This window comes from Anas acuta, chromosome Z (genome assembly GCF_963932015.1).
Source record: "Anas acuta chromosome Z, bAnaAcu1.1, whole genome shotgun sequence".
Taxonomy (NCBI): domain Eukaryota; kingdom Metazoa; phylum Chordata; class Aves; order Anseriformes; family Anatidae; genus Anas; species Anas acuta.
Genome location: NC_089017.1, coordinates 77,743,013 through 77,770,073, shown reverse-complemented (window position 1 = coordinate 77,770,073; position 27,061 = coordinate 77,743,013). Strand labels below are relative to the sequence as shown.

General features: G+C 44.4%; 1 protein-coding gene across 4 annotated transcripts in view; it reads left to right on the top strand.

Moving 5' to 3' along the window:
- Positions 1 to 18,499, top strand: part of PAX5 (paired box 5) — a 133,409-nt gene extending 114,910 nt beyond the window's left edge. For 2 of the 4 annotated variants that reach the window (XM_068667014.1, XM_068667015.1), the window contains exons 10-11: positions 3,571 to 3,657; positions 11,458 to 18,499. In XM_068667014.1, coding sequence (XP_068523115.1) covers positions 3,571 to 3,657; positions 11,458 to 11,534 — 164 coding nt within the window. In that variant the 3' untranslated portion in view covers positions 11,535 to 18,499. The remainder of the gene's footprint in view (positions 1 to 3,570; positions 3,658 to 11,457) is intronic. The other 2 variants (XM_068667016.1, XM_068667017.1) reach the window with 1 other exon arrangement.
- The last annotated feature ends 8,562 nt before the right edge of the window (positions 18,500 to 27,061 follow it).

The following is a 27,061-nucleotide window of genomic DNA, read 5'->3' as shown; positions in this document are numbered from 1 at the left end:
CTGTCGTGGGAGCTGACCCTGGGTGCATGCTGTGCACCTGCATCAAGAGCAGCCAGCACATGCCACAGCCTCACTGAGTTACAGCAGCTAACATGTACAACATTTGATATAACAGGGAGAGATATCAGCCACCCCCACCTCTTTCAGGTATGAATTTAGTGGGCTGACTGATTTCTGGGGTACCCCATTTCTCTGCTGGGTACAGAAAGGACCTGACAAAGAGCTCAGTCCAAACACCTAAAGTTTAGATAAGTTTTGTGAGTTGGGCTAAGTCCAGTACCTTGTGTACAGAGGTACATACAGCCTCCCTGGTCCCCTGTACAGGCAGTTTTCTTAAGCCATGGTATTTTTAAACACACCATGAAATTTTCTCTTTGTGTATTTTTTTTTTTTTTTGGTGATTTTTAAATACAGGTTTTTAGTCCTGCGCATCACTTTGGAAACTTAGTGGAGCCTTTACCTTAAAACCGAACTGACAGGTAAAACTGAGTTGTTAATCCCCAGTGGAAACAGGGCAGAGAGGACAAAGCAGACTTATTCACCACCACCACCAAGCTCTGCAGTTGCTCCTGGGGCTCAACCCATGGTGAGGGTGGCTATGTCTCTGTCCTACCATCTCTGGATGGAGTTCTTCTCTTCAGGTTTGCTGCTGTGTCGTAGCACTAGTGTTTCTGTGAATCACTCTTCCCTCTTAAACCTTTCAAAATGAGACCTCTACCTCTAGTGCAGCCTTTTTGGGCTATAGCAGCAGTACTATCGTAACAGCCTGGGTTTGGGCCAGCAGGGATGGGGTGGTGCTGTCCAACATGAAGGAACAGATTGCCACCCCTGCTCTACAGTGCATCACATGTGTGTGTATCCCAGGGTAGCTGCTCTGTGGTACTTTTTGAGTGGGGCTGGCTACTAAGCAGTGCTGTCAAGAAGTATATCTGATGGGCCTTGGAATATGTGGTGAAACTCACGAGGCATTCGTGCAGCATTCATTCATCTAGTTTGGTTTCGCTGTGGCTGTACCATTTGTCTGCCCACACATTGTGATGATAGCTGCAGGGCTTGAGACTTTCTCCCCCATTTCTCCTCTTTTCCCTCCCATCCTTATTCCTTTTCTCTCGTTTTCCTTTCCCTTTCTGCCCCCCCTACCTCCTCCCCCAATCTCTTTTTGCAAGGCTGATGGATATGCAGAGTATGTTAAGAAGCAAGCAATACTGTCACTGAACTGATGGTGTTCAGTGACTCTTCGAGCTCCTGGCTGGTCTGTACTGCAGGAGCTTGACACCCTGACCACTGAGGCATAAAAAACAGAGAATTGGAAGCCTCAGCCTGACAGGCACCAGAGCATCCCCCAGAGAGGGTCCAAGATATGTGTGTGTGTGTTTGTGTGAAGGGAAGAGGGTAGTGGAGATTTTGGGGGGAGGAGAGCAAAGCAAGAGAGGATGAGACAATGAAATGTCAGCCCATAGCCAAGCGGCAGCGCTGCTGAATGTTTAGAAAGCACAGCTGCCTACTTAGCAGTGTGCAGAGTGTAAGTGTGTGAGGGAGCACGATGTTCCAGGTGAAAATGCCCAGGACTCACAGAGGGATGTGCTGTCCCGTCTCCTGATGGGCTCGGGTCATGCAAGGGCACAATGGCTTGGTATGACATTTGTTCAGCCTGCACACAAGGCAGCTGGGCAGACTCTTCTCCACACCCAGGACTGCTTCTTGCAGAAAGGGTCTGCAGCTGGGAGCAGAGGCTGTCCTGTCCATTGTGCTCCTCTGTGCTCCTCAGTGGTCGGGTACTAAAGTTGTCTATGATCCAGAAGGACAAGGACTAGGGAGGATATGTAAATAAATGTAAATGTGTTGCACCACATAGAAGGGTTTGGAAACATTTCTATTTTCCATGGCTGCTAGAATGAATACTGTTTCTTAGAAGTAGTAATGAAAAGCTGTTCTGAACTTCTGTAGAAATGTAGTCAGAACACAATTGGCACTTAACAGAATGGGCATTTAATGGTCCCACCTGCAGCTGTACAAATCTTTATTTTCTGCTTGTGCTCCTGCAAACGTGCCTTGGCCAACCAGTGTGTAACAGCTGGAGGAGGCACACGTAAAGAAAAGAAAAATGCTGGGCCGGCGCCATGGTCTGTCTGTCCTGTCTTCCTGGCCTGCAAAGCCAGTGCCTGCTGCTCCAAGCAAGGTGCAGGTCTACCCATGGAGATGTCAGATGACGTGTCTGTAGTTGGTACTCTACACATCCGTAAATAGAGGTAGGGAGAAACAATGATGCATAAGTAAATAATAAATAATAAAATAAAATAAAATAAAATAAAATAAAATAAAATAAAATAAAATAAAATAAAATAAAATAAAATAAAATAAAATAAAATAAAATAAAATAAAATAAAATAAAATAAAATAATAAAATAAAATAAAACAAAATAAATCAGAACTGGTTTGTTCTGGGCTTAACTGCTTCAGTGCAGGGTGAAGCTGTGATCCCTGTGCAGGTTTGCCACTTGTGCCAGCAGGTTGGTGGGATGTTGCTGCCAGGTGTTGGTGGTGTGGCTCTGCTGCTTGGCTGGATAAAAGCAGTCCCTGAGTGCAATGTGGAAGCTGTGCCATAGCCAAGGACCAGAACAGCTGAAGGCTACAGACAGCATCTTCCTTCTTCAGCCTGGCAGCCTTCTCCACTACTTAGCAAAGGAAAATTTCTCCTGCTGTGCTGTTTTGTATGCATTTGTGTACTTGAGAGGGAGCAAGAAAGAAGGAAGAAAGAAAGAGAACAGGAGAAACTGTCATTTGTGTAAGATGCCCTAACAAAACAATGGCAGTATGTGTATTTTTGTGGTGCTGGAGCTGGGTGCCCTGCCCAGGGTCAGAGCTACATGATGAGCACTGCCCTGATGAGCTTGCAGCTGAGATATGAAACAGGAGAATACGTGCAGGGAACAAACAGATGGGGAAAGCAGGAGCTCACAAGAAGATAAATAACAGTAACTCTTTGAGTATTTACTTTGCATTGGTCCAGAAGGTTTCAAAGCCACCCAAAACTGATGCCAGCATCCCTCTCCTTTGGTTAAAATGATGGATGGAAGCCTGGGACCAAAACCATGTTCTCCTGGAGAGCCTGGAATGATATTCAATACCTAGAAGATTAGCTGATTTGTCTTCTCCTCCCAGTAGAGAGCCTAGTTGACCAGCTCTGTCCCAGGATTGCATTTCTTGTCCTGCTGTAGGACCACAGTGGCAATGGCCAGCCCCTTAGGTGTGTCCCAGACCCTTCTCCATTCCTCCAACCTGTCTTGCTCCTGCAGTACAGACGGTGTGAGAAAATCCCACCACCTCATCAGGCATGATCTACAGTGCAAGAAGAACACACAAAAGATGACTGTTCCCATTCATTTAATAATTTGGCCATCCAGATTGCTCTTCTTCAAAGAGAGTGATCAGCAGTGCTTTTATGAGAGTCTTCACTAGAGTATAGCACATACTGATTAGTTCCTTTCCCACATGAACAACTGAAGTCTTAAATCAAATGATCTTTTCTTTTGTCTTTTTTTTTTTTTCTTCTGTTTTCCTTTTATTTAGGGAGTGAGTTTTCTGGGAGCCCATACAGCCATCCACAATATTCAACGTACAATGATTCCTGGAGGTTTCCCAATCCTGGACTCCTTGGTAAGTTACTGCCCCTCCCTTCAGGCTGCGTTGCTAGCTGTGGCTCATTCATAAGCTGGAGGCAATTATCCACCACCTGGGGGGGCAGAATGCATGTCCTGGTGCAGTCCTACATCCCAGTGCTCTTCCCTGGTGAGTGGCTGCAGATCTTTGTTGGGGCATGATAATGCTCTTAGTTCCTCTTGTCAGCAGGAAGCCCCATGCCAAAACCTCTTGTCTTCCCGTTTCTGCTCCATAAGATCATTTGACAAACAGAAGGCATTGTTGGAAGACTGGATGCCCATTTCTGGAGGGCAAGGAATCCTATTTGTACAAAACTAGTGGTGTTTTACTGGGACACCTGCTTCAGGAAGTTGCTGTGTCTGTTACAGTCAGATGTGAGCCCCAGCACTCTCTGCGCTGTTATTTTCTTGCTGGCTCCAGCCCTTTCCCTTTCTCCCGGCCCTCATGTTGTGCATGCTCTTCAATTGTTCTTTCACCAAATGCAGCTTTTCTTCTGCAAGGGACTGTTGTGCCAGTGCAATCTCACTGATGTCTGCATGGGCTTTCATAAATGGTGGGGGGTAGGAGCCCTGTGGCTCATGCAGGATCATGGCCCTCATGTGAAGCATAAACATAATCCATTTTACACCACTGTCAAAAGCTGGCCCACTTTGACCTTGTACACATGTAGCATGCAGTAATTAGAATTTTTCCCTGCATAATTTGCATGGATGAGGTAAGTAAAATACCAATTAATTGTCATCTCTCAACACAGGAATAGCATGCCTTAGAGATTTCCAGATTTATGGATGACAGGGCTGTTATATGTGACCTCCAGCAGAGAAATAATTTTGAATTTTTGTCTTTTTTTTTTTTTTTTTCATCCAGTTTCTTTGTTTTAAGTAATTGAGTCCCCATGTAATTGAGCCACCCAGGCTGTATTCATCATAGTTCTTGTCCTTAAACAAATCCTTCGGGAGCAATAGACAGCCTCTGCCTCTCATGCCATGGTGCTGGTATACTACTGCTATTTGCTGTGCCACATTTAAGGGTTTGTTAGTGCTTCCATCATAAATCAGAGAACAGATCTTCAGCTAATATAGATGGGCATAGCTGTACAAAGCCAGGGGAGACCCTGTGCTTAAACCCGTAGTTACCATGGCCACAGCCAGGAGTGCCTGCAAGACTTTGGTTTGGCTGCATGAAGGAAGCCGCTTTAGCCAGTAGAAGAGTGCATGCAGTTATTTCCTAGTTCCTGGTTTTGCAACTCCTTTGGAAGCAGATGAGATGCTTTAACCTACTGCTGAAGGGAGGCCTTGGAAGCCAGGTCTTGCATGTGCGTGGCTTTTTTATTTATTTATTTATTTATTTATTTATTTATTAATTTTCCTGCAAACCTGTGAATAAACCAGCAGGATTTTCAGAATAAGTGAAAACCCAACTCAAAGTCCTCCTTTCTACATAACAAGAGTGGCTTTTGGCAAGGCTCCTGGGTCGCAGACTTGTGCCTGCAAATTGCAAGTGCAGGAGAGGATTTGCTTCTTTTTCCTTGTTTTCTTTTTGGATGATAAACTTCTGGGGGCAAATTCTTTCTCTTCTTTGAATATGTGGGGAAAACACAGCTGAAATGAGTGCGTGCTCCTCACCTTAAAGTGAATGGACTGTAAGGCTCACATCTCAAACCAGTGAGCATTTATACAGCAGTATTTATTCAGTAGCATGCTGTGAACATGTGTTTAAAGGGGGCAAGGGCAAAAAGATTTGAATGCTACCATTTTCCTTCGGAAACTACAGATTTATTGAACCTGAAATGTTGCACAGTGTAAATACAATAATATTTTTTTGTTATCAAGAGTTGTTAAATCTATACTTTTAGATTCCTTGTTTTTATCCTATATGAAGCATTTCATTTTGATATTTTCAAAATTGTGTGTTTCAGTAAGTACACTATCAATCACTGCTATATCATGTTATGAATGCACTGTGGCACACTGAATGGGAATGATGAGACTGAAAGCTTTTGATACATTGGAAAGAAAAAGAAATGGGAATATTTGTTCTGCAGCAAGTCCTCAGGAAGAACTTACTGCTCCTTTAGCATGATCACAAAACCAGAAGTGCTGGAGTTTCCTTTGGAGGAGGAATTCCCTTGTCTGGCCAGTGATGGTTTAAAATACCTGCTCCACTTTGCTTCTGTCATCAGTGTAGGTATTGCTGAGCTGGTTAAGATCTGACATAATTTGTAGCTCTCTGTGGTGCTCAGGTAGTATCTGTCTATGGTCAAAGTGTAAGAACTGAGAACTGTAGCAGTGAGGTCTTGACTGAGCTGAACCTTTGAGATTCCTTTTTTTTTTTTTTTTTTTTTTTTGTGTCAGAAGAGCACCAAAAGCAAAATGGTGTTAAGTTTGAAAATGCATTTACTGGGAGTCTACTGGACCTAACTGGAGCATGGAGCTCTTGCCTGTGCCGACATTGTGCTGGATGGCAAGGCCGGTGAGCAGGTGCTCCAAGAGACACTGCAACATCCAGATGCAGCCATACAACCTAAGAATGTCCATGGTTGGCCATTGTCTGTAGGTCTCCTGTATCATCCAGAGAGCCCAGTTATCCATACTGTTCTGTTATCCTTGGGAGCCTAATCTGGCTCTCCATTCATGTGCCAACATGCCCACTAAACTCAGTGGTAATTCAGGGCAAGTAAGAATCTGTTGCAGAGCCTTAAATGCCTGCTCCAAGTCTCCTTGAACATTCAGAAGGCTCTGTGTTACAAATCTGAGCACCTGCAGTAGAGAGGAGGTTAATTTAAGCTATATCCAGGATGCTTCCACTCTTCTCAGTATACGTGAGTACATTTACTAATTCTCTCCTGAGAGCAAGCTCTGGCAGTATCAGCCTCAAAGCAGAAACCTTGACAAAATTAATCAGGACTGGTACATGGACTGACACAGTTTGTTTTACTAAGTCCCTCTCCCTTCACCAAGATGAAATTGTAATACTCTAAGCACTTAACAGCACCTATGTTCAATTAATTCCCTGTTCTGGCAAGGAAGAATTGCACTGCAGCAATCACACCAGGCTCAAATCTGTGAAAGATGAATTTAAAAGAGAGATGCAGTGATTTGCAAGTGCCAGCAAGAAAGGATACTGGGGTTGAAAAATGGTTTGGGAGGAGGAATAAGGAGAATAGGAATAAAGAATGTTAAGAATAGCATAAAGACTTGGGTCATTAGTCCCTGGTCTTGTGTGAATGTGGAGCAGCAGTGAGAGGAGTGAGACAGTTTCTCCACTGTGAGGTAGGACCGTGCTCTGGGGAGGCTTGCATGAGGTATAGAGCAGCTGTATGGCCCACCAGAGAACCAGCTGCTTGCTGTTGGTTCCATGCCTGCTCTGTGCTTGCTGCAAAAGGAGCACCAGGCAGCCCACCCACATCTGCTCCGGCTAGCACATGAACTGATACAAGAAGGTGACCATGCACCTTTCTTTCTGGGGCAATCTGAAACACCGTGGTCTTTAGCTCTTGTGGAGGGGGAGAGCACCAACCTACAGTCCCCCAGAGTGGTCAAGAGAAGCAGGGGCAAAAGAAGAAATCCCTTCACCGCTGCAGCTCTGTGGCCTCTTCCCACCCTTCTGTCCTGCCATCAACCCCAGTAGTACCAATACCTAGCTCTGCAGCATGGACACAGCAAGCATTTGCTGCATGTCTTGACACGATTCGTCCATCCCTGACTGCAGCAGGAGTGATGGCAATCCCTGGGTTTCTATCATGATATATATGCAGGGAGGATGGATAATGCAAGAGCTGGCTGCTGGTGTTGCATCCATCTCAGTGGCTGTAGCCAGGTGTCCTCATGGAAGCAATACGAAGAGGTGGAGAAATGGTGTCTTGTTTTTTTTTTTTTTTTTTCTCCACCGTGCTGTTAATGACCTGAAGCTGCTATAATACAGGGATGTGCACAAAGGCGTGCACACAAACACGCCGGGAAGCAAGCATGCGTGCACTGAGGGCTCAGTCTGTCACTGTCTGCAAGGCCTGGCAGGCATGCCGGTGTAGAGTCTGCTCAACAAGCACACGCTAAAAGTGGATAACAGGAAGGCAGTCTAATGAAGAAAAACGATTCAATTTCATGCTGGCTTGTTGCAATAACTTCTTTACCATTCTCTCTCATTGCTTTCGACTTGATGCTGCTCACGGCGGGTTTTGCTTGATGTGCTTCTCCTTCTCCCGCACGGATGTGGTTCATGCGCCTTGTCTGGGAGGGCTTCCTCTCGGGGTTGCCTACAAAGTCATGGTGCTGGCACGGCATCCTGTGAGGGCAGGGCTTAAAGCTGGTCGATTAGGATTATGTTCGGTTCTTCTGTGGGTTCCTGTGAAAGGATTAGAGAACAAGTAGGCACCAGAAATGACTGTGTCAAGAAATAAATTGATGATAATATGAATTAGAAAGGAAAAATGACAAAAGGATGGACAAGTCTATTCTGGATGGTAGTATGGTGACAGGGAGAAAGAGTGATTGCTTTGTGATGTTTTCATTTTTCACTTTAAATACAAGCTTTTTATTTCACTGCTGAAATGTAAACTGGAGAAATGAAGCTCAGAAGAAGTGTAAGGCCTCTGGAAAGCATCAAAGACATATTGCTGCCATCCTTTGCTCCAGTCCTCCTGGTGCCCTTGCTGTGTGAACACAGCAGTTTCACCTGGGTCTCCAAGAGCCTAGCAGGTTTTTTTTTTGTGCTGAGATGCTGTAGCAGCAGAGAAAACTCAGATGGAATTGCTGGGGAACAGAAATACGCCGAAGCTGTCTTTGCTTTAGGACAGAGTGGACATCTCAGTCGCCTGATCTCTTTTGTGCCACTTTTGCTGTATTGCTGGACAGGGTAAAGGTGTCCTTTCTCCTGTTGTCATTTTGAACATCCCTCCCCCCAAATCAGTTAGACAGCAGGCAAGTTTCAAAGTTTGGTGAATGGCTGAGTTTGCAGCATTGAGCTGCAAAGGGCGACAAAGACGCTGAAGGGCCTAGAGGGAAAGATGTACGAGGAGTGGCTGAGGGCACTGGGCCTGTTCAGCCTGGAGAAGAGGAGGCTGAGGGGGGCCTTCATCGTGACCTGCAGCCTCCTTTTGAAGGGGAGTGGAGAGGAAGGCACCGCTCTATGTGACCAGTGACAGGACCCAAGGGAACGGTGTCAAGCTGCGACAGAGGACATTCAGGCTGGACATCAGGAAGAGGCTCTTCACCAAGAGGCTTCTTCACTGGAACAGGCTCCCCAGAGAAGTGATCACTACACCAAGCCTGTTGGAGTTTAAGGAGCGTTTGGACTGTGCTCTTAGTCATACGGTCTGAGTTTTTGGGTAGACCTGTGTGGTGCCAGGAGTTGGACTTGATGATCCTTATGTGTCCCTTCCAACTCGGGATGTTCTGTGATTCAGTGATCCTATGAGCTTAGTTTGCTCTATCAAAACGGCCTCTCTTGGTTACTGCTTAAAATACTTAAATTTAGTTAACAAATCTAGATGTGATGAGTGCCTACCTACAAGTTCTGCAAATATCTTTGCAAATGTTTACCTTGGCCAGCTACTTCACCGGCCAAGTTCAGAGTATTGAATTCCTCTGATGCATGGTTAACATGTGACAACCCTTCTGGACAACTGAAGCCACAGCCCTGAAACTTGGTTTACCTTCTTTAAACTCATCCCTTTGCAGCAGGTTTGCATGATATGTTGGATGGTTGAAGCACTGAGGACAATGCTCCTCACAGATGTGGCAGGCCCCTGCGTACAAACTCTGCTGCTGCAGCACTGACTGTTGCAGAAGCCATGCTCCCATGCCCAAATCCTGTAGTTTCTGATCCATCAGGGTTGCAGGAGAAAAGTATCATGTGCTTTGGTAGGACTCTGATCATGAGAAAGAAGTTTCTTTTTCATGGCTGTGCTGAGGATGTACGATGCAATGGTACATATTAGCTGAGCTCTGTTTTTTTGATGTATTGGCTTGTACCAGCTTGGAAATTGGCAGCATCAGGCTGGTGATAAAGCCTGAGCTAACTTCCTGACAATGTGCTCAGGAGGAAAGCAGAAGAAACAGGTGAGCTTGCATGTTAGTGGAATCCTGTTGGATCCAGCAATAGCAGTGTTTCGGGAAGTGTTTAAGCTGGTAGGGCTGTCTTACTCTTTCTGGGAAGCAGCACTTATTTTGCTGGCCTTTCTCATTCCATACCAGAGCTGCAAAGAGGAAAGAGCTGAGTTTTGGAGCCTGAGCACCTCAGACAGGTCATGTCGGGCAGAAAGTGAAGAAAGCCCTGTGTGTTGCAATTATAGCACCATCCTGAGCTGATAGTTAACACTAAATGTCCACGGGCTTCCTCTTAGAAGTGGTGATGTGATTCTAGCTCTGTTCTTGGGCTTTTGAACCAGCAGTCCTTGAGTCATGCCTTTTTGAGGTAAACAGCAAAGCCAAAAACACGCCTGACTTCAGACGGAGGCTATGAAAGAGGATGGGGTAGGGTGCTCTTTGAACCTGATACTACAGCCCAGCCTGCTCCAGAGCAGATCCCTGTGTTGGCTTTTTATTGCTCGTCCAAACCTTTCTGGGGGGTTTTGGACACAAGAGTCCAGGTGTGAATCCTTCCACGGGGTTTCTTCCACACTGTTGCCTACCTTACATTTCCTGAATGTGAAACTCTGCTGGTGACTTGGAGATGAACTGACAGCACTAGGAAATATTTTTTGTTTTACTCTTCTTATACCACATCAGAGCTGGTTTCCTCTCCAGTGTACATGGAACTGATTTAATACTTTGTATTGTCTAGACAAATTTGTGTATGTCTAGATACAAGTGAAGTCTAACACTCTTCCTTATTTCAGCAGTCAATCCAGATTCAGTGATCACCCAGCCTACTGCTTAGCACTGCAGGGCAGAAAAGTCATCATCAATATTTTTCAGGCCTTGTCATGCTAGATGAGTGTTTCAGCACTTATCAATCTGCATAGTTCACTCAGATGTGTAATACATGTACTGAATGAAAAAATAAAATGTATCTTTATTTGATCAGCTTGTGAGTGAAGTGCCTGTTTCAGAAGCTGTCATATAGAGCACTTGATACTTCTTCAGATAAGATGTTATTCACTGTAGGTAGTTGTAACAGAATTTCTGAGTTCAAACTCACTTTCACTGAATTCAATTTCACTACTAAGTGATATTTTCTGAGACAATTTCTCCCTTCAGCAAATTTGTTAGATGACAAAGGGCTTTCTCTGGCCAGACGGAGGCCAATGTAGTGTGGCCATCACAGAAGCAGATCCAGTAGCACAAATTTCACTGTTCTTTCTGTATCTTCAACATCATTGCCAGAGCTAAGCAAAAGCCAGGGGTTTATTCCTTGAAAGAAGTATCTTGAGAAACAGGGAAAATATTTTTGAGTCCAGTAAAATATGTTGAATACTTTGGGTTCAACTCTGCATCCTTCTAAAAGGACAGAAAAATAAAGACACACACACACAAAAACAAAAACAAACAAACAAAAAAAAAAAAACACCAGAGAAGTCAGAGTCAAGTAATTCACTTTTTGCAATGTAAATGAAATTAATGTTTTGGGTGGAGTAAGGGAACCAGATATCTGGTTCTGCTAGCCAGCAGAAATGCAAAGCAGCTCCAGGAATATTCTCATGCAGAATTTGTGACTGTGAATTTTATTTTAATCACCTGGCCTTTACTCCTCTGAGTCTGAACTCAAGCTGGAGAGCTATTTGCTGTCTGTGTTGGCATGGTGCAAGCTGGCACCATTCCACGTTTGTCTTCTTCACAGTGGTCTCTTCTCTTCCAGGCTCTCCATACTACTACAGCGCTGCAGCCCGTGGAGCCGCCCCACCTGCAGCGGCTGCTGCCTATGACCGCCACTGACCCTGGAGCCCGGAGCCCAAACACTTACAAAAATATACTGCCTGGGACAACTGCATTGAGTCACCTTGCCACAACCATGCAAGTCACCCTGCAAGGGAAGGAGAAAGTATCTAGTAGGAACAAGCTAATTGAAATTTTACTCTTTAGACTTGGTGAACTTAATATTGTTGTTTTCTTAATTCTGGAGGTGTTATCTGGGTCTCAAACAAAATGAAGAAACAGGAGGACATGGTTCTCCTGACACTTTATGTGGTCATAAAAATGCAGTAGTTTCATGTCTTTTGCAGCCGGCTGGCTACTGCTTTAATTGCCTGTGGGTGCCACGGCTGTATCTGGGGATAAGGAAGAGGCTTGAGCCTCCCTGCTTGGGGTGGCTTCCTCTTACTGCACACTGAAACAGGCTGTGAGACTCAACGCAATTTTTATTTTATTTTATTTTATTTTTAATTTTTGTTGCAAAGAAAGATCAGTCTGCTCAATTTTACACAAGCAGCACTGTAAATATTTGCTTGTTTGTATTACTATGAGTGACTTAGCATAAGCAGCAACATTGTACAAATATGAACTCAAAATACATCTGAAAATGTGTTTTGAAACTGGTGCACTGATTCAAAGAATTCAGTAAGCTTTAAGCAACTTTGAACCAGGTTAACACTCATTGTGGCTGTATTTCAGGCTGATATTACTTCTGTGTACAGCATCCTTTCTGACAGTGGTGTATGATCATGCTATATGCTGGTATCAAACCCATGGGCAACAGAAAGACATGGGCAATTTTGTGACAGTTTATTGCTTAAAATTCATTTAAGTCATTTGTCATCATAACGAGCACTGAAACAAATTATCTGGTTTCAAGTTAAACAGCATCCAAGAAGGAATCATAGTTGACACCTTTTGTACATCTCAATAGGTTGTATGCTAAAATCCAATTATGAACACTTTGAGAGGAAGGGGTAAAAGAATTTTTGTGAAATGTACACGCGTAACAGGGTATATTGTGCACAAGGGCAGCCACATGTGCTTCCTGAAGCAAACTGGTGAGGGGGGCACTCATTTTGGGGGGTCTGTACATTTAAGTGAAGGCATCTCTCAAGTCATTCTAATACCATGGAGAAGAGCAATTTCAAATTCAAGCCACTGCAGTCCAGACTGGTGTCATGGAGAATTTTGCCCTGTTAATTCTGTGTTTCTCCCCCTCCTGCTCAAAGTGGGAGCACTGATGGTGACATTTTGTTCAATGTTCACTGTTTCCTGGGGCTAATGAAGAAAGCAGCTTACAGCTGATCTGGTAAGCAACTACTCTGATCACTGCTGTTCCCAGGGAACTGAGAAAAATGCTGATTTCTTCCTGCACTGTCCCCCTGCACCAGTCCCAGGTGCAGCTACCTTTAGTCATGTATTGGTAGAACGTATGTGCCCAGCCCCTTCTGAAAGCAGTGGGAAAAACCCCTGGCCCTGCTGAGATGAAGATTTGACTGTAGCCTCTGGCAGTGTGAAGCTCCCACAGGCAGCCGTGCTTATTTACACGGATCCGCACAGGCACTGCGAGGGGATCTTGCTGGTGTGTGCCTGTGTGTTTCCCAAAGTTGAAAAGGGGTTGTTGGTGTTGAACCTGAAATACAGTCCCATATACAATCCAGTAAAAACATTTGCTTCTAGTTTTACAAGTATTTATTTGAAATGGCAACTACTGAGTTAATATTTCTCCCTTTCCTTACTTCCTCCCCCTCGTCTCTTCTGCTGCACGTCTGGTATCTTGACATTAATGGCCACAGATCCATTCAGAAAGAGTCTCTGTGTGCTCTCCCAGTTTTGGTGGCATGTTTTTTATGTGTTCTCATGCTACAAAAATGCAGCCACCACTTTCAAGTTTCCAGGTGAGATGTGTTCAGATCCTCAAAAGCCATGAATGGTCCCATTGGCTTAAATGTTTCCATCTAATCCAGAATTAAGTTCTGTGAGCATGTGAAAAACTTTCCCATACAAAAAGACCTCCTTTTTATTTTTCAACAGTTAATAGCTGATACACACACACACACACACACACACATTTTCAAGAAAAATAAAAGCATGGGCAAATCATCTATATAGAAACCTTCTGAAGATTTGCTTTGTGTCACCTTTTCTAAGCCATCATGACATGCCGTGTGACTGTTTTGCACCCTGGTGGTAAAGCTGCAAAGGGGGTTTCTGTTCTTGGATAGTGCTTGTGTGGGAGTCTTCACACTTGTTCTTGACTGAGCTGTGCACATTGTGTGCAGGGGCACATACTGAATGCACCTGCCTTTTCTGTAATCTTGGGAAGTGAAAAGGCTATCTGACAATAGCTGAAGAGAAAAGAAGTGAGCATTTGACAGCATGACATGAAGGTGTGGGTTACGGCTCCAGAACAGAGGTGGGGATGAGATATAAGAGCTACAGACACCACCTGGTCAGTGATTAAGCTAGTCTTAAAGCTACTGTTTATGTCTTTCACGTGAGGGAAGAGCAGCTCTTGTTGATTACACGTGGGTGGTTTCACCAGCTCTGAATACTACCTGAGAAACACCTTTTTTTTTTTTTTTTCATTTTTTTTTTTTTTTTTCTCAATAGTGGCATGGCTTGTATGACTTAAACTCATTTTAACATTCAGAAGACTAAACATGAGACTTCAGCAGGTGTTACTATGCTCAGGACAGAGACTCTTTTAGTTAGGGTAGGGACTTACAAGAGGCACAGTAGGTATATTTCATCCTAAGGATATATGCATGCCCGTGGATGAAAAGACCTAGATGCTTAGGCTCAGACCTGGTTTGCCTTAATGCTTTCATCAAGATCCCCTAAGGATTGGCCCTTGTCCGGAGTCATTCTGCAGTGCATGCTGGTGGGCTCTATCCAGAGAGCCAGCGTGGGGGTGAAGGGCACACACGGTGCAGGTTCACAGGCCATGTGCACGTCCCCTCCCTGCCTGTGTGCCCCTGGCTGCAGCTGCAGAGGTGAAACTACACCCACCCTTGCACACACACAGCTGAGATCTGTGTCTGGCCCACCTTCCCAAAACATTGCTGAGGCTCCCTGGCAAATGTGGCCCACCTCTGTCTGCGAGGATTGTTTCTCTGCAAGAAAGACAAATAGGATTTAGCCCAATAAGTATGCATACTGTACTTCTAGAAAAGACACTTCTTGTCGGTATTTTCTGTTTCTGGGGATATTATGCCTGATATTTACAAACTCCTTTCTTCAGGAGGTCTTGACTTTCTGTCCATAGTCTTCATCACTGGAAATCTTATTCCTTGGGGAATGTCTTTCACACTCATGACTAGCAGAAAATGGTCTTCCGAGGATGACGGAAAGTTGCCTTCTGCAGCTCTTTTCCTTTGTGACCCTGGCAGGACTGGAGGAATGCTGCCTGTCTCACCGGTGCACTGCCTCCCCTCACTCACCCTACCAATCCCCCAGGGATGTTTGGGTTTCATTCAGCGCCACAGACTGCTGGACCTTCCTGTGATGTAGCACTGCTTCACGGGGCTCAGCTTGGGTCAATGGGGAGCAGATCAACAACGCTCAAACCCAAGGCAGAGGTGTGTGCACCTGTGCTGTTTGCAGCACAAATGACCCAAGCACTGCTGGGGATGTATGTCATCTCTAGCAGACGTATGCTCTGTAAAAGGACTGGCTGAAGAGACTGTTACAAAACACGCAGTGCGTAGGCTCTTTTTTTAATGTGCTGGCTGCAGTGGAGGCTGCTGAGTGAAGTGGAACCCGTAAGCAAGTGAGCATTTGGTATTGCAAAAAGGGAAGAAAACACGGTGAACGCTGATATTAATCTGCTGAGGCTGTTGCAGGTTTTCCAGAACAGTTTTGAGGGTCATTGACACCCATCCAAAAGCACTGGGGCTATGGGCATGTTAGGCCCTGTTTATGTTTCACTCAGGCAGAATGCCCTGTAGCACCATGTATCAGTACCAGCCTCTTGCAGAGATCAGCCCCATAAAGCGTCTTTAGGCAGTTACACCACTGAGTTGTTTAATGCAGCTAGATGGAGGGTTTTTTTCAGTAGTGTGTGCTCCAGCAATAAATTTATCAAGTACATTTCCCATACAGACAGGTCTAGAAATAAAGTCTGAGAGGTGGAGAGAGAGAAAATGCTGACGTAAAACTAAATCAACAGAGTCCATGAGCTAGTGTTACATGAACTGACTTGTTGAGGAAACTTTTAATCAAATGCTATGAGTGTGACCATAAGGAAAACACAAAATGTTGTGGGCACTGAATTAGCTTAGCATCGATGTACAAAGTTTCAGCTAGAGAGGCATTATTGTAAGATGGCTCCCACCAACTGCAGGGCTAAGCGTGTCTCAGGACCAGATCCTTAGACTGAAGACTTTGATATCTATTAAATCAGAAGGCCAGAGAGTAAGTTTATTCAGAGATGCAGAGATGTCAAAGTGAAGCTTTGATTTGCGCTGGGACTGCAGGCTCCAGAAGCAGAGCCCAGGTGTTGTAAGCCTTTGTGAGGGAGATAGCAAAGGAAGAAGTAGCACCGGGAGAAGAAAAAGAAAAAAGAGAGGAAAGAGACTAACTGAAAAGTGTTTTTTGGAAGAAAAGTGAAGTTGAACAGAAAACTGATGGGGCGTTTGTGATCCTTCCACTGTCCTTCTGCAGCTGAGCTCTCTCGCTGATGCAGGGTACAATGGCTGTGTGTCGTGGAGAGCAGAGAGAGGATGGGTTCACTCACTTCAGGGGGTACTGGCAACCACTAGCTGTGCGCAAGTGTTCTGCCATACCCCTTCTTGACTGATGGGATTACATTCCTTTTTTTCATTTTCTTTAATTTCTCTCTTCTACAAGTCCTTGAGCATGAAGAAGAATGGAAGCCATGTTATAATGTTGCTTATTGGCAAGCACAAATATCAATAGCTCCAAAGCATTATGGCACATAGACCAGCGTGTGGCTGGCAGCTGGAGCAGCTGCACAGCTTCAGTTAAGTGTCCTCACTGGTATTGTAATCTTTCCTGCATGGTGCGTGCCCGTGTGTGTCACTAGGACACCTGAGGTCATGGTCCTTGGCAGGAGCACAGTGTTAAGCCAACCCCCTTGTGACTCTGTCCCAGCAAATGCTGGGAAAACCTGCTTTTCCTTCTGGATTCACTGAGAGCTCTAGGGGGCCAGCAGCTCCTGGGTGCTGTACCCTGCAGTCTTGTGAAAAGCGGCAGCCCTGTGTGGGGCTGCCCACAGGCAGGCAGTGCCAGGCTGGGCTGCTTGCACCGACATGGGCCCTAAGTCACGGCCTAAGATCACTCTGCACTGAAGGCAGAGAGCAAAAGTGGCAGCAAAAGGCTCAAGACTTTGGCCAGGGACCTGCTCTGCACTGCTGTGCCCCTCAGACAGAAACTCACTCTTATTTCAGACATGTTACAGCAGCATGAGAAATTGGAAACATTCAAAAGGATTAGAACCTGGTTAATACTGCTTTTCTGGTGGAGCTAATAAGACTTGGTGAGCAAATACTGAGTGGAAAGCACCGTATACAGGTGCTTGGTGCCAGCATTGCTCATTTCAGCATTGCAGGTGACTTAGTTGTCAGCTGTAGCTGTGATCTCTGCTTACTAGTCCTGAGAAAGGACAAACTTAATTAAAAAGCTTCAGAGTAAGAGCCAGACTGCTTTGCATGATGCAATCTCAGCACTGTAGTGTGTGTGCGTGCCTGTGTGTAGAGATTTATGTGCACACCTGTGTGCATTTGTAGGCACGCTTGAATCTCCCAGTCTGTGGGGAATTGTTATGGGACAGACCTGAAGCCTGCTGATAGCCTTTCCACTCAACTCGTGACCACGCTATTGAACTTGTGTGTCCAGAGTTTCCTACTCTGCCTTGTAAAGTGAGATAGAAAATGACCAGTGGGCATTTAGATCTTTCTTTTGCTTCATTCAGCCTTGTATTGCAAAAAAAACTGTCCTGGTTTTTCACTTTCTAGTGGCCTTTGTACATTCTGAAATTACAGAAACTCATTTCATTGCAAATGGGATTTATTTCCAAAAATAAAAAAAAAAAAAAGAAAAGAAAAGAAAAAAGAAAAAAGAACAGTTTTTTTTTTTTTTTTTCTTTTTCTTTTTTCTTTTTCTTTTTGTTCTTTCTTTCTTTCTTTCTTTTTGCTTCTTGGAAACAAACTACTTTCTATTAGGAACTTCTAGCAACAAAGAAATACATATCTATTGTATCCACCAAAGTCTGCAATGCCTGCATTGAAGCTTACTTCTTATAAGCGAGGGGAAAAAAGAGGGAGAGAAAAAAAGCCTCCTTTCCTTGAAAAATACATACAAGCAGAAAAAAAAAAAAAAAACTTTCAAGAAAACTCATAAAAATAACTGTTGAATTGCCTTTGAAAGTAGGGGATAACATCTGTTGCAAAACAGATGAAAAATTGCTTCTTAAAATGTGTATGTTTTGTATTCTTTTTTTCTAGTAGGAAAAGAACAGACTTGAAATTTTGGTGTTTTTTCCTTAGTGCTGTGTGTTGCTTTTGTGTGTTATAATATTTGAATGTAATTACAGCAGTGCCAATTTGCCAAAGATGTTGAACATTATTTTGGGGTTTTTGTTTTGCATTTTATTTTGGGGAGCAAAATGGGAGGTGGGTTGGGGAGTGGGGGTGCTAAGGTGTGGTTCATAGGGGATGGGCCTTTTGAATTTTTTTTGATCCTTTTTTTTCCCAATTCTTTTTCTTGTCAAAACTGAAATTTGTGATTTTATTCTAAGTTAAATGGTTGACTGCAACACTTTTTATTTTTAGATTAGTTGACGAAACATGCAATAAGATTGGCGTAGTTCAATATCTGTGTGTCTTTTCATGAGAGTGACTGTTACTTGTGGACATTTGATTTATGTAACCTTTATGTGAGATAATTATTTGTAAATATCTACCATAATTTTATTGGTTCCTAAAATAAAAGTAATTTTTTTAAGTTCCAAAAGTCTCCTTTTACTCTTGTTTTCACCTTGCATTCTGGGTCTCTTGCAAATAATACAAAGTTGTTACATTTGGAATGTTTTTTTTTTTTTTTTTTTTTTTTTTTTGTGTGTCTTTGTTGAAAAGATACCCATCATGCAGGGCCAAGTGGCTGTCAGGGGACCAGCCAGGACTGCTGATGCCAAGTGAATAAAGGAATACCACATGCTGTATGACATTGTGGTCTTCATTAAAATGTTGGGGAAGGAGGTTTTCCAAAATATTTCTTGCTCAAGGTGTGACTGGATAACAGAATCAGAGAATGGTTTGAGTTGGAAGCAGTCTTAAAGTGCATTTAATTCCACCCCCACACCTCCTGCTATGGGCAGGGACACTTCCCACTAAATCAGGTTTCTCAATGCCCCATCCAGCCTGGCCTTGAGCACTTCCAGGGATGGGGCATCCACAGCTCCTCTGGGCAGACTGTGCTGGTGCCTCAACGTCCTCTGAGTAAATAATTTCTCCCTAATGGCTAATCTAAATCTACACTCTTTAGGAATCATGGAATCATAGAATATCTTGCATTGGAAAGGACCCACGTTTATAGTTTTATGTCTTTCTTGTATTGTAGCACCCAAAACTGCGCAAAGTACTAGGGGTGAGACCGCACTAATGCAGAGCTGAGCAGGACAATCCATTCCCTTGGCCAGCTAGCAGTGCTGTGCCTGAGGCACTCAAGGATGCTGACAGCCCCTTTGGCTGCCAAGCACACGCTGTTGACTGGTGTTCAATTTGCCATCAACCAAAACCCCCAAATCCCTTTCCAAGGGACTACTCTGCAGCCCCTTGTCCCCCAACCAGTACCTATATCCAAGCTTGCTCTATGCTACATGCAGAATCCAGCACTTGCTCTTGTTAAACTTCATGCAGTTGGTGATTGCCCAGCCCTCTAACGTGTCCAGATCTCTCTGCAAGGCCTCTCCATGTTCAAAGGAATCAACAGCTCCTCCTAATTTAGTATCTTTAGCAAACATACTCAGTTTGGTTTAGTGGGGACTGTTAGTGTTAGGTCAGAGGTTGGACTCGATGATCTTGAGGTCTCTTCCAACCTAGAAATTCTGTGATTCTGTGATCAATTACCTGGACTTGTGCGAAGCATTTGAGACTGCCTGCATGATAACTTTGTCTCTAACTTGGAGAGACATGGATTTGACAGGTGTACCACTTGTTGGATAAGGAATTGGCCAGATGGTCGTACTCAAAGAGTTGTGGGCAATAGCCAGATGCACAGGTGCAGAACAGTGAGTCTTGGTGTTCTTCTTTCTAAGCTCTACATCTAAACGTCTTTTAAAGACTTCCAGGGATGGTGACTCCACCAGTTCCCTGGGCAGCCTGTTCCAGTGTCTAACAACCCTTTCGGTAAAGAAGTTCTTCCTAAGATCCAACCTAAATGTCAATTACTTTGCTCTTTCCCTCTCCACCAATGCTCTACCCCCGTTTTCATAGGCCATCAAATTTGGCAGGCACAGTTTACCCTTACTGAAACCATGCTGGCTGTCATCCATCATCTCCTTATTCTCCATGTGCCCTAGCACAGTTTCCAGGGGGATCTGCACCGTGATATTACTGGGCACAAATTTGACATTGACTGGCCTGTAGGTTCCAGGTTCTTCTTTTTTCCCACCTTTTTGAAGAAAAAAAACCACCAGCACCACCAACAAAAAACTTTTAAAAAATAGGGGTTATGTTCCCCTCTTCCAGTCAGTGGATCCTCACCCAACTGCCACAACTTCTCAGCCATGAAGGACATGGCTTAGCAACTTCATCTGCCAGTACAGGAACTGCAGATGCATATCATAAGGCTCCATGGACTTGTGTACCTCCAGGTTCCGTAGATGGCCTTCAACCTGATCTCCTCCTACAGTGGGTGGTTCTTAATCCTCCCAGTCCCTGCTTTTGCATTCTACTACTTGGGATATGTGGCTGGAGTTCTTATTGGTGAAGACAGAGACAAAAAAGTCATCGAGTACTGCATCTGTTTCCATATCCTGGGTAACCAGGTCTCCCATTTATTTTCAGAGAATGCCCACGTTTTCTCTCACCTTCCTTTTATTATCGATGTCTTTATAGAAGCCCTTCTTTTTGCCGTTGATGTCCCTGGCCAGGTTCAATTGCATCTTGCTGTTCTCCAGGGTCAGCTCATCATAACAATAGGTGCAATGCTGCTCTGTATCTATGTCACAGTAGCATACATTTCAGTATTAGTCATATTTAAGAAACAAAACTCACAGAACTTACCACAATTCAGCAAACAACTGTAGATAAATCAAAGAAATTGACAGTCTAATTGCAGACATCAGAGAGGGGCAGAATTTAATCAACCCATAGCTTGGAACCAGTATTTACTCAGCCCTCAGCAGCCTCTGCTTTTGGGAGGCAACTGGATTCTCTGCTTCACCAGCCTAGAGCATCAAGTCCATCCAGAAACAGTCCAAACTGGTCTTGAACTCCAGAGCAAATCATGTCTGCCTTCTCACACCATTATTTTCACAGCTCAGAAGGGCCGTGACTGCCCTCTCTGCCCTCAAGGCCCTTTCCAGTGGTGATTAGCAATTCACCTGAGGGCAAAGGACTGCTTTCACGCACTAGCATTTCAAAGTGGAGCTGGTTTTCTTGCACTTGAGAATACAGTGTCATGCATCTGACTTAAGAAGTGCTCAAAAATCTGTTTTCTGGATTTTTCAGGTTCATGCAGCAGTGCTTATTCAGCCATATCACACATCCCGTTTGACTCTGTGAGTCCACCTTCACACCTCATGCCCCTCTCTTCCTGTCAGTCACCAGCTGTTCTACACGCATGGCTTACCTTGTAGCTCTGTGGAGAGCACGGCATTTGGGAACAACCCTTTACAGCAAGAGTCCTGTGCAAGCAATTGTCTCAGCTCCCAGTGTCAATGCCTGCATCACTGCTACAGGATGGCATTTACCATCATCCACCCCCCATCGAGACACAGGTGCCCCCAGCAAAGGTGACCCAGAGTTTCAGAAGGGGGCAGAAAATGCCTGTTTTCCTGTCTGAGACCTGGGATACTCTTGTGAGCAACATCTGCTGCTGGTGGCCTCCCAGGAAGAAAACCACCTGCTGCATCAAACCTCACCACTTCCCTTCCAGCCATCAGACCCCTTCCAGACCCCAGGACTGATCTTGTGCTGAAAGATCTCCCTCAATGGATTCGCTGCAGCAGGGTATGTTTAATACCGGTAGTGCCGCTACTGGCATTACAGAAAGAGAGCAGAGAGGTGGATGAACGCAACCACCTTCCCCTCCGAGAGAGAGGTGAGAGCCGATGCCCAGGCAGCCTTCAGGGAGGGTCACAGTGCAGCAGCAAAGAGAGTTTGCAGAATAGTCAGGTAGTGACAGCAAGAAGTGCCTTGTTATTGTCCATTCCCTACAGAGAGATGTTGGTTGCAGGGATTGCTGTTACTCACTTTGTTTTTTAGGCTTTTTATATTCTTGCTCTCTCTCAGTCTTGCTAGGTTAAAAGAGGAACAAACTGTCCTGCAGTACACATGCGGTGCCCATTCCTCATGAAGCCCTCCCACATATGGATGTGAAATACCACTTCAGCCTGCTGGCAGGAGAACAGTGGGATTAGATTTGACAAAATTACAGTGAGAGGCACAGGATCATCCTGTCTCTCCAGGTGTGAGGCCCCATACCGCTTTGTTCAATGAGAATGCCCTTCAAGGATGCAAATGCAGTTTTAGCTCAAGCCTCTGTACAAATGGCTATTGTTTAAGATGCCCTGGAATTGTCACCTAAACTTTTCATGAATAGGAAATGAAGACCCTTGTTTAAGCAATGGAACGTCTCTGTATTGTAATAGATTTTGCAGACAAGGGCAATATGCAGTCCAGCCGGCAAATCAGGAGTGGAGTTGGCGGGTACACAAGGGCTGGTCCAAAGAGATCAAAGTGACAGACCTTTGCCAGGATCCCTGCAGTGGACCATGATGGTTATGAGCTGGAACATCTGGAAATAATGTCAGATATAGCTGGTGAGAACTTGTAGGTTCTGTCTCAGGGTGTCATGACCTATTTTCATTCTCAGTCACTCAGCAAAAAGACAAGGACTTGAAATGGCCTGTGGAGAAAAGTAAATTATTTATCTGTACATGTATATGCACTATCTTTGAGCTGTTAGGAAGCTTCCTTCTGGGCAGTGTGTTCCCACCAAAGAGGTGGGGTTACCAACCATACCTGCAGGGTGGATTGGAAAGGATGCTTCAGCCACCATCCAGTTAGACTGACCTCTCTCTGCCTGATGATGATTCCCACTCATCACCCCTCCAAAGGCTGTGCTGGACTGTGAGCACACCAGAAATGGGATCCCATGCCTTCATTTCCGACTGAGTGCAAGGCATTGAAAGTGTAGCCAGCACTGCAGAGGCTTGTGTGTACTTGTCAGCATACACAAGAGAAACTGGCTTAGCTGCAGCAAAACAGGTAAAATTCAGCAGGATGCATTAATGTCAAACTCAGTTAAGAGCTGGAAGCATGAGCTAGTAATAGAAGTTACTTTGGAGAAGCATTGAATGAATGTGTAGGATTGGTTTCATCAGAGATCTTCTAAAATGTACACATTTATGCATCACGCTGCATAAACTGGGGTGCAACCAAACTGCCAGAGCAGCTCTGAAAGGGCAAGTTCCTAGCAAAAGGACTTAGAGGAAACCTTCCTTTCAGGGTTATTTTCTTAGATCAAAAAAACTTCAAATCTGTGCTGTTTGCAGAATACTTCTAACCACAGAAATAAGCGCATTGTGTGCAGAGGGCCACAGGGGATTTTTAGACTGGACCCTGGACTCTGCCCTCCTTTTGCAGCATCACCTCACCATCATGTACTGTAGGACAATGTTGATGCATAGACCGAGAGCCCACCAGATCCCTTCCCTCTACCATGTAGTTCTGGATCCCCAAGACAAAGGACAAGTCCCTCCCTTGCGTGAAATGGGATTGAGGGAAGACAAGGACTGTTTCTTCTTGCACATTTGCAGAGGGCCCACAGGGTCAGAGCATAGCAAGGGAACAAGGCCCTGGAAAGTGAAGCAGCAGGAAATAGCCCTGCATGAGTCAACAGGACCTTAGTATGAGGAAGGCACAAGAAAGCTGAGAGTGGCCAGAAGAATATTTTGCCAACACAGAGAAGCAGGAAAGCAGCTGCTCTGCGAATCACTACAGAGCAGGGCTGAGAACTGGTGCAGGAAGGGGAACCAGTGTTTTGGTACAGATCAGTTGGATTCTGGTACCACTACTGGAATTTACATGCGTAAGCCTCCTCTCTGACTACAGCCCCAAATTCTGTGCCTGTCGTGGATTGACACTGGCCACCATTTAGGCCCCCGCCCAGCCACTCTTCCTACAGCCATAAGGGGGGAGAATCAGTATGCAGTTTCAGCTGGGAGAAAGTTAATTTTCTTCCCGATAGCTGTTTGGATTTAGGATGAGAATAATGTTGATATCACCCTGATGTTTTAATTGTTGCAGAGCAGTGCTTACACTAAGCTAAGGACTTTCCAGCTTCTTGCTCAGTCCTGCCAGCAGGCAGGCTGGGGGTGCAGTAAGAGCTGGGAGGGGACAGACCCAGGACAGCTGACCCAGACTGGCTGAAGGGGTATTCTGTACCATGGGGGCATCATGCAGGAGAATTAATATCAGGGTAGGGTTGGCTGGGGGGGCTGCTGCTGCTCAGGGACTGGTTGGGCATTGGTCAGCGGGTGGTGAGCAAATGCATTGTGCATTATTTTTTTTTCTTATATTCTTTTATCATTTTTCCCCTTCCTTTTCTGTCCTATTACACTGCCCTTATCACTACCCTCTCTACCCATGATTTTTACTTTTTTTTTTTTCTTTTTTTTTTTTTTTCTGATTCTTTCCTTCATCCCACTGCAGGGGAGTGAGTGAATGGCTGTGTGGTGCTTAGCTGCCTGCTGGGTTAAATCACAACAGTAGGAAAGTGAGAAAAACTTATAGATTGAGGATAACAACAGTTTAATAAAAGAATCGAAGCTGCATGCACACGCAAAGCAGCACAAGGAATTAAATCACTCCTCCCCATTAGCAGGCAGATGTCCAGCCATTTTCTGGAAAGGAGGACTTCAGGAGGTTTAACCATTGTTTGGGAAAAGCAGTGCCATCAGAGTAAATGTCCTCCCCTGCCCCTTTCTTTCCCTAAACTTTTCTGCTGAGCCTGTGGTAAGGGGTATATCTTTGGTCAGCTGGCATCAACTGTCCTGATTGTGTCTGCTCCCAGTCTCTTGCCGACCCCTAGCCTCCTGGCTGGAGGTCAGAGTGGGAAACAAAGAAACCCTTCCTGCCATGTAAGCTTTTGTCAGCTAAACATTGGTGTGTAATCAACATTGCTTGGGTCAGCAAACTAGAGCGTATCTCCGTGTAGGCTCCTCTGAAGAAAATTAACTCCATCCCAACTAGTAACACACCTGGGACAGTCTAAGAGGGATGACCCCAGCCACCCCTGTTGTGTGATGTCCCTATTAAACCTCTGCCACCTCACAGCACTGGGGAAGTCACACCTGATGTAAGACTGCTAAATTCTGCCTCCTAACTCTATTAAACTCATTGTAAACAGTCCCTGATAACACTTTAAAATAATGGTCCATTACTGCAGCAATGCTTAATTAGAGTGGAACTGACAAATGGAGTCATCATGATTAATGTTATTATAATGAGTACATCTGCAATTTGCTATAACACAGAGAAATGTCTGGCTTCCCAGGAAACCCTCAGATACAGAGGGTGTCTTTTGTATTCATAGGGATATAATAATTCCTCTGAAGGAATCTCATCATAATTTAGCATGAATTAATGTCCATTTATCACACTGTGTTACCCAGTGTAGCAATTTATCTAAATCCTATATATACAATGTAGACTCTTGTCTAAGAACACACAATAATGGAGAAATCCTTTGAAGGAATACATTTACTGTAGATCATTAATGCTCAGTGTGCTAAGTGGCCTTTAAATTAAACTAAGTTAAATAAACTCTTCTTTAATATACCAGTATAACTTCTTTCATTAACAAACACATTAAGGCCTTTTTCATTTACATAAAGCTGATGTAAGCATGTGATACTAAAATGTTCAATTAGCAGAGCAAAATGTAATTCAGAGTGTCTATATGGTAAGAAGAGGCAGAAGAACACAGGGGTGGCACACTAACCCGGTGTCTTTAGATAACTAAATGCTGGTCCTGCATTAAAATGATGAGGAAGAAAAAGAGTCACACATGATAGCTTCATTTGTATGGTCTGGTTCCACGGTTTGGTGCAAAAGTGATTCTTTGCAGAAGGGCAGTATCTGCAAGGAAGAGATAGAGGCCTGGAGAAGAATTTGTGGTCTGTTCTGAGCAGCATGCCATTTTTAACATGGACAAAACATGACCAAGTCACTTGTGCCTCCATCCACACTGCGGGACCTCAGGTCTGGCGTTATCTGCAGCTCAGCTGTCCCCCTGTGTCTGCTTGCTATCCAGGGAAGTCTGCACCCACATTAGGGCTCTGGGTCAGCCTGCAGACTGGTTTTAACATGCAGAGGTTCCGTTTGTTTCATGGAGAGATGAACAAATAGCTGAATTCCCAAGCCACACCAACTGTACTCCAGTGCCAACGGAGATTCGAGCAACACAGAGTTGAGTATGAGACAGTCCCACAGCCAGACATCTCTGATTCTAGTGAAAAGCATTTACATTAGTACATGAGCTCCTGCCTGTGCACCAGCCCCCAGTTCCTTGCAAAGAACTGCTCTGGGAACCCTGAAAGCAAAGCCCTGTGGGTGAGAGCTAAAGGGGGAGGGATTCTCATCCATCAGTGTAATGAGTCCCCAGAGTAGCCCTTTACTCCTAGCAAAGCCATGAGATGTGGCTGGCAATGTGTTCTTGAGGTAGACTGAACTAAAATTTCTATGTTGGGCTTTATATCAGTCTGTTTACTTTTCTAATATGCCTTTGCAATCCTCTTTAATTGGTATTTTTAAGCAAAAATAAATAAAAACTTCTCATAGATGTAGGGGAATAATTTGCCTTTCTCACTGCCATCTGATTTCCGTTTCTCTGTGTGCAATCGAGAGAAAGAGAAGTGGTGGCTGCTTTTGGCTGGAGGAAGAATACGGTCTTCTGGTAGAACTGAGTGGATGACTTGCTGACTAGCATATGAATGATACACAAGCATATCTAGGAAAAAAAAAAAAAGACAAAAAAAGAAAGATATCCCAACACTTAATATGGCTGCTACATGTTAGGTTGGAAAACATATCTGATATACAAGGAGCACTGAAGCCTGTTTTCTGTTCCCAAGGACAAGTCTGACAGTAAAAAAAGAACTCTGTGTGTGTTTAATTGGTCCTTTTGAAAGTCACATTGCAGGTATATCCTCATTTGCCTTATATAAGCAAATACTTCTATAAATAAATACTTTTTCTCTGTATGCATAATTCTCCTAAAAACCTTTTGTCTTGCTAGTCTCCACATGCTCTGCATGTGCTAAGGTTTGAGAAACTGTTAAATAAATCAGAAGACAT